The sequence below is a fragment of the Macaca thibetana genome, chromosome 1 (assembly GCF_024542745.1).
Source record: "Macaca thibetana thibetana isolate TM-01 chromosome 1, ASM2454274v1, whole genome shotgun sequence".
NCBI classification, from domain to species: domain Eukaryota; kingdom Metazoa; phylum Chordata; class Mammalia; order Primates; family Cercopithecidae; genus Macaca; species Macaca thibetana.
In genome coordinates this window covers 166,153,025-166,168,006 of record NC_065578.1, presented here as the reverse complement: position 1 = coordinate 166,168,006, position 14,982 = coordinate 166,153,025, and the positions used below count along the sequence as shown (strand labels likewise).

The 14,982-nt window shown below is 33.6% G+C and overlaps 1 protein-coding gene across 2 annotated transcripts in view; it reads right to left on the bottom strand.

The window, feature by feature from the left end:
* ASPM (assembly factor for spindle microtubules) overlaps positions 1 to 14,982 on the bottom strand; it is a 62,761-nt gene that overhangs the window by 1,453 nt on the left and 46,326 nt on the right. Inside the window, exons 19-27 of one of the 2 annotated variants that reach the window (XM_050782480.1) lie at positions 10,983 to 11,149; positions 8,764 to 8,860; positions 7,739 to 7,948; positions 6,556 to 6,705; positions 5,252 to 5,440; positions 4,596 to 4,788; positions 4,330 to 4,484; positions 2,694 to 2,870; positions 1,243 to 1,412 (exon numbers count right to left, since the gene is read on the bottom strand). In XM_050782480.1, coding sequence (XP_050638437.1) covers positions 1,243 to 1,412; positions 2,694 to 2,870; positions 4,330 to 4,484; positions 4,596 to 4,788; positions 5,252 to 5,440; positions 6,556 to 6,705; positions 7,739 to 7,948; positions 8,764 to 8,860; positions 10,983 to 11,149 — 1,508 coding nt within the window. The remainder of the gene's footprint in view (positions 1 to 1,242; positions 1,413 to 2,693; positions 2,871 to 4,329; positions 4,485 to 4,595; positions 4,789 to 5,251; positions 5,441 to 6,555; positions 6,706 to 7,738; positions 7,949 to 8,763; positions 8,861 to 10,982; positions 11,150 to 14,982) is intronic. The other variant, XM_050782489.1, reaches the window with a different exon arrangement.

Below are 14,982 nucleotides of genomic sequence, written 5' to 3'. Positions count from 1 at the left end.
AGTGATAAAAAGGAATGAAATTCAAATCCATGCATAAACATGAACACATTTCAAAAGCATTATGCTAAGTAAAAGAATCCAGTCACAAAAAGCTATCTACTATATGATTCCATATATGTGACAGCATAGAAATGGCAAAACTAAAGGTACAAAAACCAGATCAGTAGTTCCCAAAATCCAGGGAATAAAGAAAGAGAACTGATAAGGGGCATAAGGAAACTTTGTGTTACAGAATTATTTTGTATCTCAGTGGTGGTAGTTTCCTAACTGTATACAAAACCAATTGAATTGCATACATTTAAAGGATACGTTTATACTGTCAATAAATTTTACCTCAAAAGCCTGACCTACATCAAAATTTTAAGATAATCTATTCATATGTTAGAATGAGTTTTTAAAATATAATGAATATTAAATTCTACCAAGTCCTTAAAAAACATGTAGAAATGGTCCCATTAATATATTTCAAGCAAATGAACTTATGTTATGCTGTGAAATATGCATGCACAAAACCAATTTATAACTATATTATACAATTTATAATTACGAGTATAATTATAAAGCTAACGGCTGTGTAACCACTCAGGTCAAGAAATAGTGTGTTGTCAACAATGTAGGATTTGTACCTAGTATAGAAAATTGCTAAGTCTCAAGAAGGAAGGAAGGAAGGAAGGAAGGGAGGGAGAGAAGGAGAAGGGGGAAGAAAAAAAGGAGGAGGTAGAAAGAAGGAAGGGAGGGAAAAAAACTAATTAAATGCCATGACAGTTCACCAAAATAAACTAAATCTTTTTGCCAATAAAATTAGAAAATGTCAATCTAAATTTCCAGAAGGAGAAATTTCAAGAATCAGGGTGATTATGGGAGGACTGGAGGCTGATATTTTGGCTAAGAAGGACTTTTGGCACTTCTTAAACAGTGTAGCTTGTCCTTCATGCAAAATAAAATAAATAAAATTAAATTAAATAAATAACAAAACTTATAACAAGCTTCTTAGCCTTAGTTCTTAACTATTTAATAGAAGAAGTTTGTTGAATAACTACTAAATATCCAAAGCTACAGTATAATGTTATTTCATTATTTACCAAGATTGCCTCTTTTAAATTTGCCAAACATTCCATTCTTATTCACATGTTGTTTCTCTATTGAAAAGCACATCTTGTTTGTGGTAAGTGCTCAATAAATATTTGTTAAATGAATGAATGAACTGTAACACAAATTTATAGACTGTATTCAACTGCTTACCTTGAAACTATTCTGGTTCTTACAGGTGTTTCTGGGATAAAAGGAATGCTTATAGAAGAATTCTTCTTTTGCTTGTGAAGTATTCTTTCAGTATTCATTTTATGTTTATGAGCTGTAAGTTTGTAGAGACTGTAAATACGGTCAACAACTTTGGATCTACTTCGTACATCCTACAAAATAAAATGCACAATTACTAAAAAGTAGTAAGAATTAAAATTTTATCCCTTTAAGACTAGCAAAATCAAATATAACAAATAAAAACGATGCAGTAAACCTTTTTTTTTGAGACCGAATCTCGCTCTGTCACCCAGGCTGGGGTACAGTGGCACGATCTTGGCTCACTGCAACCCCTGCCTCCCGGGTTCATGCCATTCTCCTGCTTCAGCCTCCTGAGTAGCTGGGACTACAGGCGCCCGCTACTACACCCAGCTAATTTTTTTTTTGTATTTTTAGTAGAGATGGGGTTTCACTGTGTTAGCCAGGATGGTCTCAATCTCCTGACCTTGTGATCCGCCTGCCTTGGCCACCCAAAGTGCTGGGATTACAGGCGTGAGCCACAGCGCCTAGCCTGCAGTAAACTTTTAAGCTTTGAATAATCAAAGAAACCTCACCAAGTTTGGCAGGTAGATTGATTAAATTACGAGCTAATTTGTAAGGCAATTATAAAGAAGATAAATATTCAAAAGTTGCATAGTTAACTCCACACTGAATACAAGAAGGAATTATTATAGTCAACATAGGAATTATTATAGTCAACATACCTATCATATCCAGTTACCAAGTCTTGAAAAGTTTACCTCTGCAAAGTTTCCAAAGTCTTCTACTTATCTCTCAGCGACACAATCCTAAGACAAGCACAATCTCTTGCCTAGATCACTACATATCAACACTTGCCACCTTCCTTAATAGTCTCCCTATATCCACACATGCTCTCCCAAATTCATTCTTCCATCAGAAGCCAGAGTGTTGTTAAAATTTAAATTGGAAAATATAATTCCCTTGCTTTACCCTGCAGTGGTTCCCACGTATCGGGATAAAGGCCACAGTCCAATCATGGCCTATGGTTTCACCTATGTTAATTGTGACATTTAAAAAGAATGACTCAGAGGTCTCATCGTAGAAGAGCTTGAAATACAATTATGGTTACAACAGGAGGATAAGAAGTTATACATATCTGGTTTTCTATCTTGCTAGGATAGTTTTCTCTCTAGTAAATGGGAAATTGTTACTTATATGGCTGTAATAAATTTATTTTCAGAATTCAGTTTAATACGTCAGAAAGAAACAACTCATAGATATATCCTAAACTCATTTTATCAGTGCAAAAAGCAGGTTTGAACACACATAAAACCCTATTTTAGAGTGATAATTACTAAAGGAAAACCATAAAAGTCATAGATGTAAGATCACAGAAAAATAATCTTAAAGGAAGGCAACTGATTAATACTTACAGAGGCTCTATTTGTTGTCTTCAGTAAAACAGCCAACAAACAACAAGTTTTTGTAAAAATGCTTCCACCTTTGTCTGCAACTTTATTACCAGGCTTTTCTCGGTATATCTGCAAAAGCTCCAATAGTGTATCTATACAATTTTCTACATCATAAACTGCTGAAGTAGTTTTCTCATACTTGAAGAGAACAGAATGAAATTAAAAGTTGTAATAAACACATACATTTACAAACAATCCAACCAAAAAACAAAATACAAAAGTCCATACCTATAGCCAAACTTTTGGACCGCCTGCAGTAAGTGCAAAGGACTTTGTGAAATAGCTCTGATATCATCATTTATAGATCTATCATATATGTGTATTCACATTTTAATCTTAATCTTTTCCCCCTAATTCTAAAGTTTCACATTTAAAAAAATCAAATTTAAAACCTCTGAAAACAAACATCTTGAAGTCAATAAAAGCAAACTTTTAAAGATAAGACCACTTTAGTAAGAATCTCTAAGGAAAAATATAACTTATCTGTGATATTATTAATCAGAGGTAAGATAATGATAAAGGCAGGATCTAATTAGTTACTCTATTACATGCTCCTTGAGAGGAAGAAGAGCTTGCTCGAAAATGAAACAAGATAAATTTGATACTAATAAGTCTAGGATATATTTTCCATGTCTTGTTTTTCTAATTGTATTATTAGATTCATGGTGAAATTTGCATGGTAACAAATAATGATACTAAGATAAAAATAACAAAACAACATAGCTGACACTTTGTGTGGCAAGTTTATGTATTAATGTGTATTAACTCAATCCTCACAATAACGTTTTGAGTACTGTTACTATACTCATTTTATAGTTGGGGAAAGTAAAGTACAGAGAAGCTAAGTAACCTATAATAAGCTATTGGGCTGGGATTCAAACTCAAACAGTTTGGCCTCAGATCGGTGTTCTTAACCACTACCTCTCAATAAAAATATTAGGTAAAGTGCTTTAAGTTGTCACTGAAAGGTTAAGTAGGAAAGAGAAATCTTTCAACCTTTGGTTGCATACAATATAGTTTGGAATAGTCCAAGGCCAAAAGACAAATTCTGATACACAGATCAACAGTTACAGAGTAACTAAGTTATAGCAATAATTTTCTTTCTCACGCTTTGCTAGATATGATTATAATGTGGTAATACTATTTTGATATAATGCAGTAGATAACACCACTACCTCTAAAGGCAGACAGAAATGAATCCAAATTCAATTCTACCACTTATCACACTAAGGTTCTTAGGGGAGGAACCTAACTTCTATAATTATTATTATTTCTTCTCTATAAAATGGGAATAATAATATGAACTATTGTAGAGGATGATTATGAGGATTAAACAATGCATGAAAAATACTAGCACGTAGTAAGTACTTAATAACTTTTAATCATTTTTAATATAAAGACTGAGGAAATAAAATAACACAAAAATTGGAATTTAAATCTACATTTATGTTAATAAACATTTTTTTCACCCTAAGACTCTTGCACATAAATTAATTTTAACTTAGAGATTTAAGCCCTAGTGATGAGTAAACACAAACTTAATTTGCAGGGCCTTATTTGTTGACCCATGAATCTCATTAATAAAATGAAAAACTACCTTAGATACATTAAGCAAGACTTGCACAGCATATCTGATGACTTCCATACAAGGAACACTACGATTACAACTTCGGATCAAAACAAATATTTTAGAAATTGCTCCACTCTGGGCCATGTTCTCACAACAAAGTGGAGACAATCTAGTAACTACCTCTGAAAGAAAAAAAAAAAAATAACATACAGGTAAATTTACAGCAACGAAATGAATTTTTAGCTAATAATGTACTATTACAACATTTTTTAAACATGTGAACATAAACTAACCTAGGTGTTTTAAGGCCTCAAGAATGGCAGAAAGGTGCTTATATGTCAAAAGGTAATGAAGGGCAAGTGCAGTTCTTTTGTAGAGTTTGTTTTCTTCTCGAATCTCCCTATTAACAACTTGAAGACTTAGTCGAATAGCTTTAATTTTTGTACAATCGTTTTTCTTCCTCCAAGAATAGCCTCTCCATAATGCCTTAAAGAGATAAAATCGAGTAATTTTAAGATTATAGCCAATGTTTTCTATTTACATCTACATCTGTTTTCACAATGTAAACATTTTCAGTAAATTTATTTGACATGATCACATGCATTTCAATTAAAATTTCAAGTTCAAATAAACAGCAAAATCAATTTTCAAAAACAGAAATACAGAGAATATTCCTGTATGTAAACTGGGTAGCCTTTATTGACCAAAGATGTCTAAATCTATTCAAAATGTTAAAATACTTTTTTACTTATTGATTATAAACCTCCCCTAGAGTATTTGAAAATAAAGAGCTTAGCAATGAAATTATGGTAGTATAGAGCTTATGAGTTATTCTACTGGCTAATGTATTAGCTTTTTAAAATGGTGACTATGTTTTTATAGCATTAGATATCATGTAGATGATTTGCAAATTAAAGTTTTGGACTAAAACTATACAAATTTCAATTACCTGAATTTTAATGATTCCACTAGTGAATTTTTCTTGCTTTTTACGGAGGACAAAATGGCGCACTGCTTTCTGTATTACTGATGCAGCCCTATTTTGCTGGCTCAGACATTCTTGACCTTCATGCTCAATCTTTTTGATGCTGTATTTCTGAATAAATTTCTTTTGTTGTAATCTTGCTCGAAACCATCTCTGTTTAAAACACAGACTTTTGTTTTTCATTTCTACTTCAAGTTTTTTTTTTAAAAATACAAATATACATTCATATATAAATGAAAGAAATAGAACAGTATATCAAGAAATCTTTCAGCTTTCCCCAGAGGCATTACTTCCCCACTCCACTTGGTGTAAAAACCTTTCCAGTCCATGTTGGGTGCTTGTGTGTGTGTGCGCACGCATATGCACAGGAGTATAGTTAATCCTGGACAACACATGTCTGTGCACGCACAGGCACAGGAGTATAGCTAACCCTGGACAAAACGTGTCTGTGCATGCACACGCACAGGAGTACAGTTAACACTGGACAACACGTGTCTGTGCACGCATACACACAGGAGTACAGTTAATCCTGGACAACATGTGTCTGTGTACGCACACACACAGGAGTATAGTTAATCCTGGACAATATGTGTCTGTGCATGCACATGCACAGGAGTATAGTTAATCCCAGACAACATTGTCTTCATTTTACAATTTATATAAATTCTACCAAACTGCATGTATCATTCTGCAATTTTTTCACTGAATATTTTATATGTAAATATATGTTAATGTATATAAACTAGAATTCTTCTTCAAAATATGTAAAGAACTCCTATAAATCACAATAAAAAAGAACATCCAATGGAAAAATGGGCTAAGTGTATGAAAAAAAGATGTTAAAAAAAGTACACAGATAAGAACTTGAATAACCAACATATAGAATATAATTTTAGAATCTCTAGCCATCAAGTAAATCCAAAAAGAAAAAAAATGAGATGCTGTTTCCCATTCATTAGAATGGCAAAAATCAGAAAGTCTTCCGATACTTCATGTTGGCAAGCATGTAGAGAAACAGGGTACCCTCAAGACTTTGCTGGCAGGAATGTAAATGAGTACAATTACATCAGACAATAATTCACAACTTTATTACTGTGCCATAAAACATCAATCTATTTCTAACCCTCAAATCATTCTAACAGCTATATGGTGAAAGGCTAAATGTTGTACGACCTTAGCATAAAGCATTTGGAAATTGTTTATTACGTATCAAAAATTTCTAACAGAAAAATTATGTCCTATAGTTTTACTGCAAAGAAGAAGCAAACCTGAATACAGATGACTGAATTAACCTGCTTGTTAGCATTCTTCACAGCCAGGTAAAGTTTATAGGCTCTTTGAATTCTGAGAGCATTCAGGTGATAATATGCAGCTGCAGTGAAGTGAAGAAGTCGAATTTTCGTTTTCTGTTCTAAAATCTAAAGGTGAAAAAACAAAGCATATTCAAGTATCTGCTTCCTAAGTTAATCAATCAGTGTTTATTTTTTGTATAACCTCAACATCAAATTATATAAACTAGCAAGAATAAACTAATTTTTAATCATTATAATTACTTATATTGTAAATCAAAGTAATTACAATATTTTACTATACAATATTTCCAATAGTGTAAATCATAATTCAGAGTGTAGAAAGCAAAATTATATTTTGGGTACTTTACTAAATAACCATAGAATCTAATTCAACTAGACTGCCCTACAACAGTGAGTTAAGGTTTGCAATGTACTTTTAATTAGAGAAGGGTAAAAATATTAAACTCAAAAAAAGGTTACAGAATTCCAAGCAGAACTCTTGGAAATGGTGATATTAAATCAGAAAAAATTATGTGAATTAATATCTCTGCTATTAAATAGTACAGTGCAACTCTAGCATAAGACTCTGCAGAAGGAGCTTTCTACAGTTGCTGTTGGGCTTCAGACTTCCACTTGATGTTTAATGAACAAGATACAAACATTCCTCCTATTTAACTTCAAATCAAATTATTTTGTCTATGCCAGTACTTCACATATTGTAAGCTTAAATGTTATGACCTCCCTAAAAAGAATTCTCTCTTGCTGAAGATGTGGAAGCTGTCACAGGAATTCTGGTTGCGACACCTCAAAAGTTGCTTGGTGGTGGCAAAAAGCTACTAGAATAACATTTAACCTCTTTCGCATATGGAGCCTCTCTCTCATATTTTCAGTTCCTTTGTTAAGATTCATTACAAAGGAGAAATTTTATTTTGCGACTTTGGTGGTGAACACCTGTGAGAAACAGTATGACTAGGATCACAGAAAAAAAAATCTGACGGTCAGTGCTCTTGTCACTTACCTTTCTAGCAGCTGAATGAATTCAAGTTAATGGTCATATTAGTTCTGAAATTATTCTCTAAAATCCAAAGTTTCTTAACACTATTTAACATCAAGTGCTTTCATTTTATAAGACTGAGATATGCTACTTGAAAATACTTACTCTTTTTCGTACTAGCCAACCACGCACCAGTGCTTGTAGGATAACTGTAGACTTTTTAAATTCAATGTATTTTATCCTTTCACGTTTTCCAGCCTCCCTGGCTCGTATATATTTTTGTATGATCAAAGCAGCAGATTTCTGCCGAAGAAAGACCTGCCTTTCTTTATATCCTCTATAATGTGCTTGGATCAAACAAGCAGCTCGATGTCTCTATAAGGAAAAATTTACAAGTAACATTAATAGGTAGAAATAAAAGGATTTCTAACCCACTAGAAGTTCTTTAATTTCTCAATGAGATGGTATAATTATGATTTATAGTTTAAGAATGTCATGTTTCATAGATATGAAACGGTGATGAAGCATTATTTCTAAACTCACATAGGTCTATAGCCAAAATGAAGGTGTAAGCCAAGGGTCAAGGGTCAAGAGATACTTGGTGCTCTTCCCCTCTCATCCTCTTGATACTTTTCATTGTAAGAGGAAAAAGGACTAACATTACAGCTCAAATACATTTAATAAAAATGCTAGCTACAATAGAAAGAGCACAGTGATCATAAATAGCTATGACAGAAAATGTCTGTAGCTTGACAAAACATAGCACACCTTAGATTCCTCAATTACATAACACCCTGTGAGAATTACCAAAATGAGATACAGAGCCACAAAGTGAGCACATGATGTTGGAAATATGGCACCAAGAGACTTGCTCAACACAGGGTTGACACAAACTTTCAATTTATAAAAAAATGCAATATCTGCAAAGCACCGTAAGGCGAAGTACAATAAAACAAGGTATGCCTATACCTCATGTATTTTTAAAAACTAGCAAATAGTATTTTTATGGGAGAATATAATTTTCAATTGACTGAAATAGATGTGTGTGAAATAAATGCATACTTAGGCCTTAAAAACACTTTTTTTTTCCCCAGTGAAAGATTTATTTTTAAAAATTAAAAAATACAAAACATTCTGTTTTCTATTTCCTAAAGTAGTTATTTGCAAGTGAATTAATTTGTAATACCTACTTTTATCATTAAGAAGTGTTCATGAGCTATTTTTGCAGAAAGTATAGCTCTCCATTTTCTCTGAATGATAATTGCTGATGCTCTCACATTCAAAAACCTAAAAATTAGTTATTGGAAAGCAATTTCAAATTACTTTAACTTATTCAATGAGTATTTATTGCCTCCCCCCTTTAAACTATTAGAAGAGAATAAAATATAAGAAAGGCAATGACAGAATAAAAAAAGTGGGCAAGTATAATTCATAGTTAAATTCAAACAATCAGAATTTACACACGCACACAAAAGAAGTTTTACAATTGGCAATATTCCAGTGGGTAAGAAATACGAAGTTCTACGATTCTAATACGGCACAGAATTTTGAACTGGATCAAAAGAAAGTATAGTTACCCAGATCTAGCAAAAAACTAGATAAAGGGGGAATGGTAGAAATAATGGTAAAATATAAGATTTGAGTCTGCATTGCAAGTGAGTCTTTGAGCAGATGGGAGGTGGTTAAGAAGAGAATGTGATTTACAAGCAGCATCAGGTACTTCCTTTCATTTGAAAGGAAAGATAGGTATCATCAAAATATCTAAGTAGAGATATTTTGTAAACAGAACTGGAGAAAAATTTTTAAAAATCTGAGCGCTAGAGATTAAATTTAACAGATCAACATAATGCTGAGATAAAATGTGAGAATGGACAGGTTTTCTACTCTGTTCTTGATATTGTGGAAAAAGTAGAATGACTAGCTTGTTTTTTGCCATGTTTGTTAGAAAATAAGACCAGGCCGGGCGTGGTGGCTCACGCCTGTAATCCCAGCACTTTGGGAGGCCGAGGTGGGCGGATCACAAGGTCAGGAGATGGAGACCATGGTGAAACCCCGTCTCTACTAAAAATAGAAAAAATTAGCCGGGCGCAGGGGCGGGCGCCTGTAGTCCCAGCTACTCGGGAGGCTGAGGCAGGAGAATGGCGTGAACCCGGGAGGCGGAGCTTGCAGTGAGCCGAGATTGCGCCACTGCACTCCAGCCTGGGCGACAGAGCGAGACTCCGTCTCAAAAAAAAAAAAAAAAAAAAAAAAAAAAAAAAAAAAGAAGACCAAATGCCATTGAGTAAAATTCAGCATCTGTTACAGGAAAATTAGATACTGGTCCTTAATAGCTGATAGTAGCAACTGTATCTTTATATGCCTTTTAATTTTTATGGCTATATAATAGTTGTAAATATTTACGGGGTACATGTGATATTTTGATTCAAGCACATAGCGAGTAATGATCAAATAAGGGTAACTGGGATATCTATCATCTCGAACATTTATCATTTCCTGGTATTAGGAAACTTCTAATTCTATTCCTCTAGTTATTTTGAAATATACAATAAATTATTGTTAACTATAGTTGCCCTATTGTGCTACTAAACAGTAAATCTTATTCCTTCTCAGTGTATTTTTATATCCATTAACCAGCCTGTCTTTATCTACCCCTGCTTTCTCCCTATCCTACCTTCAGGTAACCAACATTCTACTTCTGACTTCATGCGATCAATTTTATATGTTAAGCCCTGCTTCTACCCATGGGCTTGATCCAAACATTCCTCTCACACTCATGTGCTTTCCTAAACCATCTTTAAAACCATCATTGATTCAATAATTCTGGGAGCCGAAGAAAAATTCTTATACTATGAACTCAAAAAAAGATGATTTGGTAACAGCTTGTGAAAATGTGTGTGTAAGAAATGAGAAATGTGTGTGAAATAGGGAAATACAATTAGCATAAGACAGGTTGGTAATTAGGGTCTTCATCATTAATGACAAAGAGTATGAGGAATAATACAAAGTTCAAAGAAAAAAGAATGAGTAAGAAAACAAATTTTGCCAGTAGTTAAGTCACCCAACAAAATGGACCAAAGCACTAATAAGAAAACCGAGTCTTAACTAAATGGTTTTATTAACTTCCACCTCTCTGTCCTTACTCTAATCCTTATGAACCTGAATTAATCAAGTATATGTAAATATTTTTAGTAGATTATATTAATTAAAGGCTATGCTCTATCTCAAAAAAGCAAGACAGTACAAGATATATTGTTTCCTTAATAAAGAAAATATCAACAAAACCAACCATATACATTAAACATAACAAATATTTAAAATAAAAATCAATAGGCAGTATACTTTTATGTAAGGACTTAGCTCTATCACACACAAATACTATTACATTTTCCACAGAACTATGATACATTACCATGTTCTCTCTAGTTTGGTATAGAAGCAACCTTGAATAATTTTAACAGCTTTTAATATAGCTAGATATTCTTTGTGTGCTCTCCAACACCTATACCAGGCTTGAATCTTGCAGGCAGCTTTCACTTTACATAAATATTTCTTGGCTCTATATCTCCTCCACATAGCCTATTAAATACATAAATATAACAAGTATGCAATGAGTTGCCTTTTTTTTTTTGTAAGTAAGACAAATCAGTATAAAGACAGTTAAAATAAGGTTAGTACAGACAAAAATAAATTGCATAGTCATATCATGACTCTATTAGACTCTGACACGTAGTGAGTCCTCTGAGAACAGTGGTGCTTACTATAGTGAACACCTATTATGTGCTTTATCACACATACCTTATGGCTGGCTGCCAGCCCAGCCTAACAAAACCCTAACCAGTATTTATAAATTGTAAGACACACATGTCTGAAAAGCCAGATGATGTGAATTATCCTCATCACCTCAATCCATTTGGAAGAACAAAAAGAAAATGAACACATTGACCTACTGCAGGTTCTGGGGAGAAAGAGGAATTCTTCCCAATCCATATTCACTTTGGGTTCTGTGTTCAGCCTGCAGGAGAATCCTGAGAGCTTCTGTAATAGGACTGTCAGACTTTCTGATTTTGACAACCTTCTGGCAGACTAAAGGTTTACATGACAGCAACAACTTATTGAACTAAGTACTAAGAAGATTAGTCCTTATAATCACATGGGTAGATAATACTATTAATTCTAATTTAGAGATGAGGAAATCAAGGCCTAGAGAAATTGAGTAACTTGATGTCACACAGGTTAATAAGTGGCAGAGTTGTCTTACTTGATATTTATAAATATCTTGTAAAATGGTTAAGATCTCTATTTTACAAAAAAGGAAAAAAACCCAAAATTGAAATTAAGAAGGACTTGTTAGCACACAGCTGTTAAGTGATAGAGTCAAGATCTGAACCCAAGTCTATTTGACTCCAACATTCCTACTGGAACAGGAATTAAAAGAAATTAAAGACTGTGTAAGCAAAAACTCAGTTGTATGTAAGAAAACCCAATTCCCCTAGTGGAAGACAAAGGGCTGGAGTCCTTTAAAATTAACTGCCTGTTTTTCTCTCTGTGGATAGTGAGCCTTATCTCCCCCTTTCCCAGGCATTTTGAAGACTCTGTTTCTCTAGCTGTGCAGCTGCAAGGTCACTAGACAGATAATCTCCAGTCGTAAAACAAGTTCCTTAAAAAGTAAGAAATAATGTAATACATATCTTAAATGAATAACTGTCTTTGTTTCTCACTTCTGTAATACGCTTCCCCCTGCACAGATCTCCCCACGCCCCATGAAATGCTTAAAGGTAGCTTGACACTGTTCAGGGCTCAGTCCTTTGGATGTTAATCCGACTGGGTCGGTGCACCTAAATAATTAAACAATTCCTCCTCAACCCCTTGGTCTCTCTGATTCCTTAATTATCCTGCAGCACAACAACAAATACTACAGGCACAACTTATATTTAGATTAGGTTCTAAATTCAGTTGATAATGCAATAATTATATATGGTCAAAATTACTCTGAGATGTCCTTAACTCAATCAGAGTATATTGTATATGGTTTTTATGTAAACCTGAATACATTATTTATGTATATCCCCAATACCTGCCACCCTAGTCTTAATCAGTGGTAGAAGAATGGTCTCAGAACTGTTTGTTTAAGTTGGTTATTTAACTGTAACAGTAAAAGACTGGTTAATGGTAACACTGCATCATAAAACCTTCAGGAGGAAAGGAGAATGTTTTGTGGATCACTTTGTTGTTTTTGTTTTGCTTGTGGCAGTTTTAATTTACTAGTTTTTAAAATCAGTACTTTAAAATGAAAACAACTTGACCAAAAATCTGTCACAGAATTTTGAGACTCATTAAAACAAAGTTTTAATGAGAAAATTATACATATGTATAGATATGTGTGTATATATATAAGCGTATACATTTATAAATATGCATACTTATATATACACACACACACACACATATATTTAAACACACACATCACACCTGAAGAACATTAAAATTTATGGACATTGACTAGAGAAGCCAACTTGGCGTTCAGAAGAAAAGAAGACAGCTAAGAGATTATCAAGAAACCAAGGGTTGAGAGAGGAAACAAAGTGTGCTCAAATTCCAAATGCTACAGAGAAGTTCATATATATATTTTACATAGATATTTACATATATATGTAAGTATTTAGTAATGTATACTATATCCCAGTGGCTCCCAAACTTCGCTGCTCATTACAGTCACCCGGGAGCTCTGAAAAAATCCCACGCTTGTGTTGTTTCCCATACCAATTAGAATATCTAAAGGTAGGAGTATTTTTTAAAACTCCAGGTTATTCCAATGTGCAGTAAAGTTTTAGACCACTGGCATATGCTAAAAATTACATGTGTAAAAAACAATTTTATTATGTAATTATATGAGAAAAAATAAATTTTTATAAGATTGTTATTTTGGCTATTTAATCATTTCAAGTGAATAAAACCATAACTAACACATCCAGTGAACACCTTTCAATTGTGAACTTATCGGTAGTGTTTAGAATTCGAGCACTCCTTTCCTCTTTCAACCCTTGGTTTCTTGATACCATAATCTCTTAGCTTTCTTCTTTCCCTCTTAACACCTTGTTGTCTTCTCTTGTCAATGTCTGTGAATTTTGATGTTCTTCAGGGCTCAAGTCCCAGGCCCTCTTTGTTCACTCATTTTATGTATTGCTCCTTGGTGATCTCATTATTTCCAGAACTTTAATTATCAGCATATGCCAATACTGTACAAATCGAATTCTAAAACTCACACTGCTCTCCTGAACTCCAGACAAACATAGTCAACTCTCTTACTAGATATTTCAAGGGGGTTACCTGCTAGGTACTTCAGACCTTATGTACTCCAAGCTGAATTCATTGTCAATCTCAAAACCTGCTCTTCCCTCTTTATTATCTATGTCAAGGTGTGAGGGAGTAACTCTGCAGAGTTACTTAAGCCATCAACATGGCTTGTCTCCTTGTTTATGCTGTATATAATGCCAACTTAACAATCCCATTGTCACAAACCTACACTGAACTGTAACTCTCACCTGGCTTACTGCCTATCTTTCATTTGGTCTACCTACTTCTAATCTTGCTCCTTTTCCAGTCCATCTTCCATATTCCTGCTGGAGTAAGTTTTGTTTTTTTTTAAATAAAAATGACTGTCATCTTCTCCTGCTTAAACTCCTCTAGAATTTATTTTGTCTGGAGCATAAAGACTAAATTTTTTCTGTCTTAAAAATCTATCAACAATCTTACTCCCTCTATTGCCAACCTGGTCCCATATCACTTTTTATTGTTTCTAGTTTTTTTTTAATTTTTCCATGTTATCTCTTGCAATTGGAATATTCTTCTATACATTTTACTTGGCTATTTCCAATTCATGCTTCAGTGTAACATTTCAACTTAAATGTTACTCACTCTGGGAAGTCTCTGATCATGGAGACTAGCTTGATTTCCCATTCTGTGTTTCCTGAAACATACACTTCTCATGTTGTATTATAATTATACTTTCTTGTTCAATTAAGTTCCTTGAGGACAGCAACTAAGTATATCTTACTCATTGTCTATTTATAACACCCACTACAGCATTTGACACTTGAATTTCTTGAATTAAAACATTACTTCTAAACTTCACGGTAATCCAGCAAGATATGAACATATTACACCTGGGTTAAGCCCCGGGTTATTGCAGGTGAAGAGAAATAGCTGCAGTACTTAGATTCAGTTCCTGGATCTGCTTCTCTCTGTGCAACATTGGCCAAATTACTTAACCTTTATCACTTCCTTCATATTTTAAAAGAGATAATACTGTACATTCCTCATACATTAGGCAAACAGATGAAACAAAATAATACAAAAGTGATTTGGAAGCCAAAGTACTAAACACTCAGAATAAAGTATGTCTAATAGGC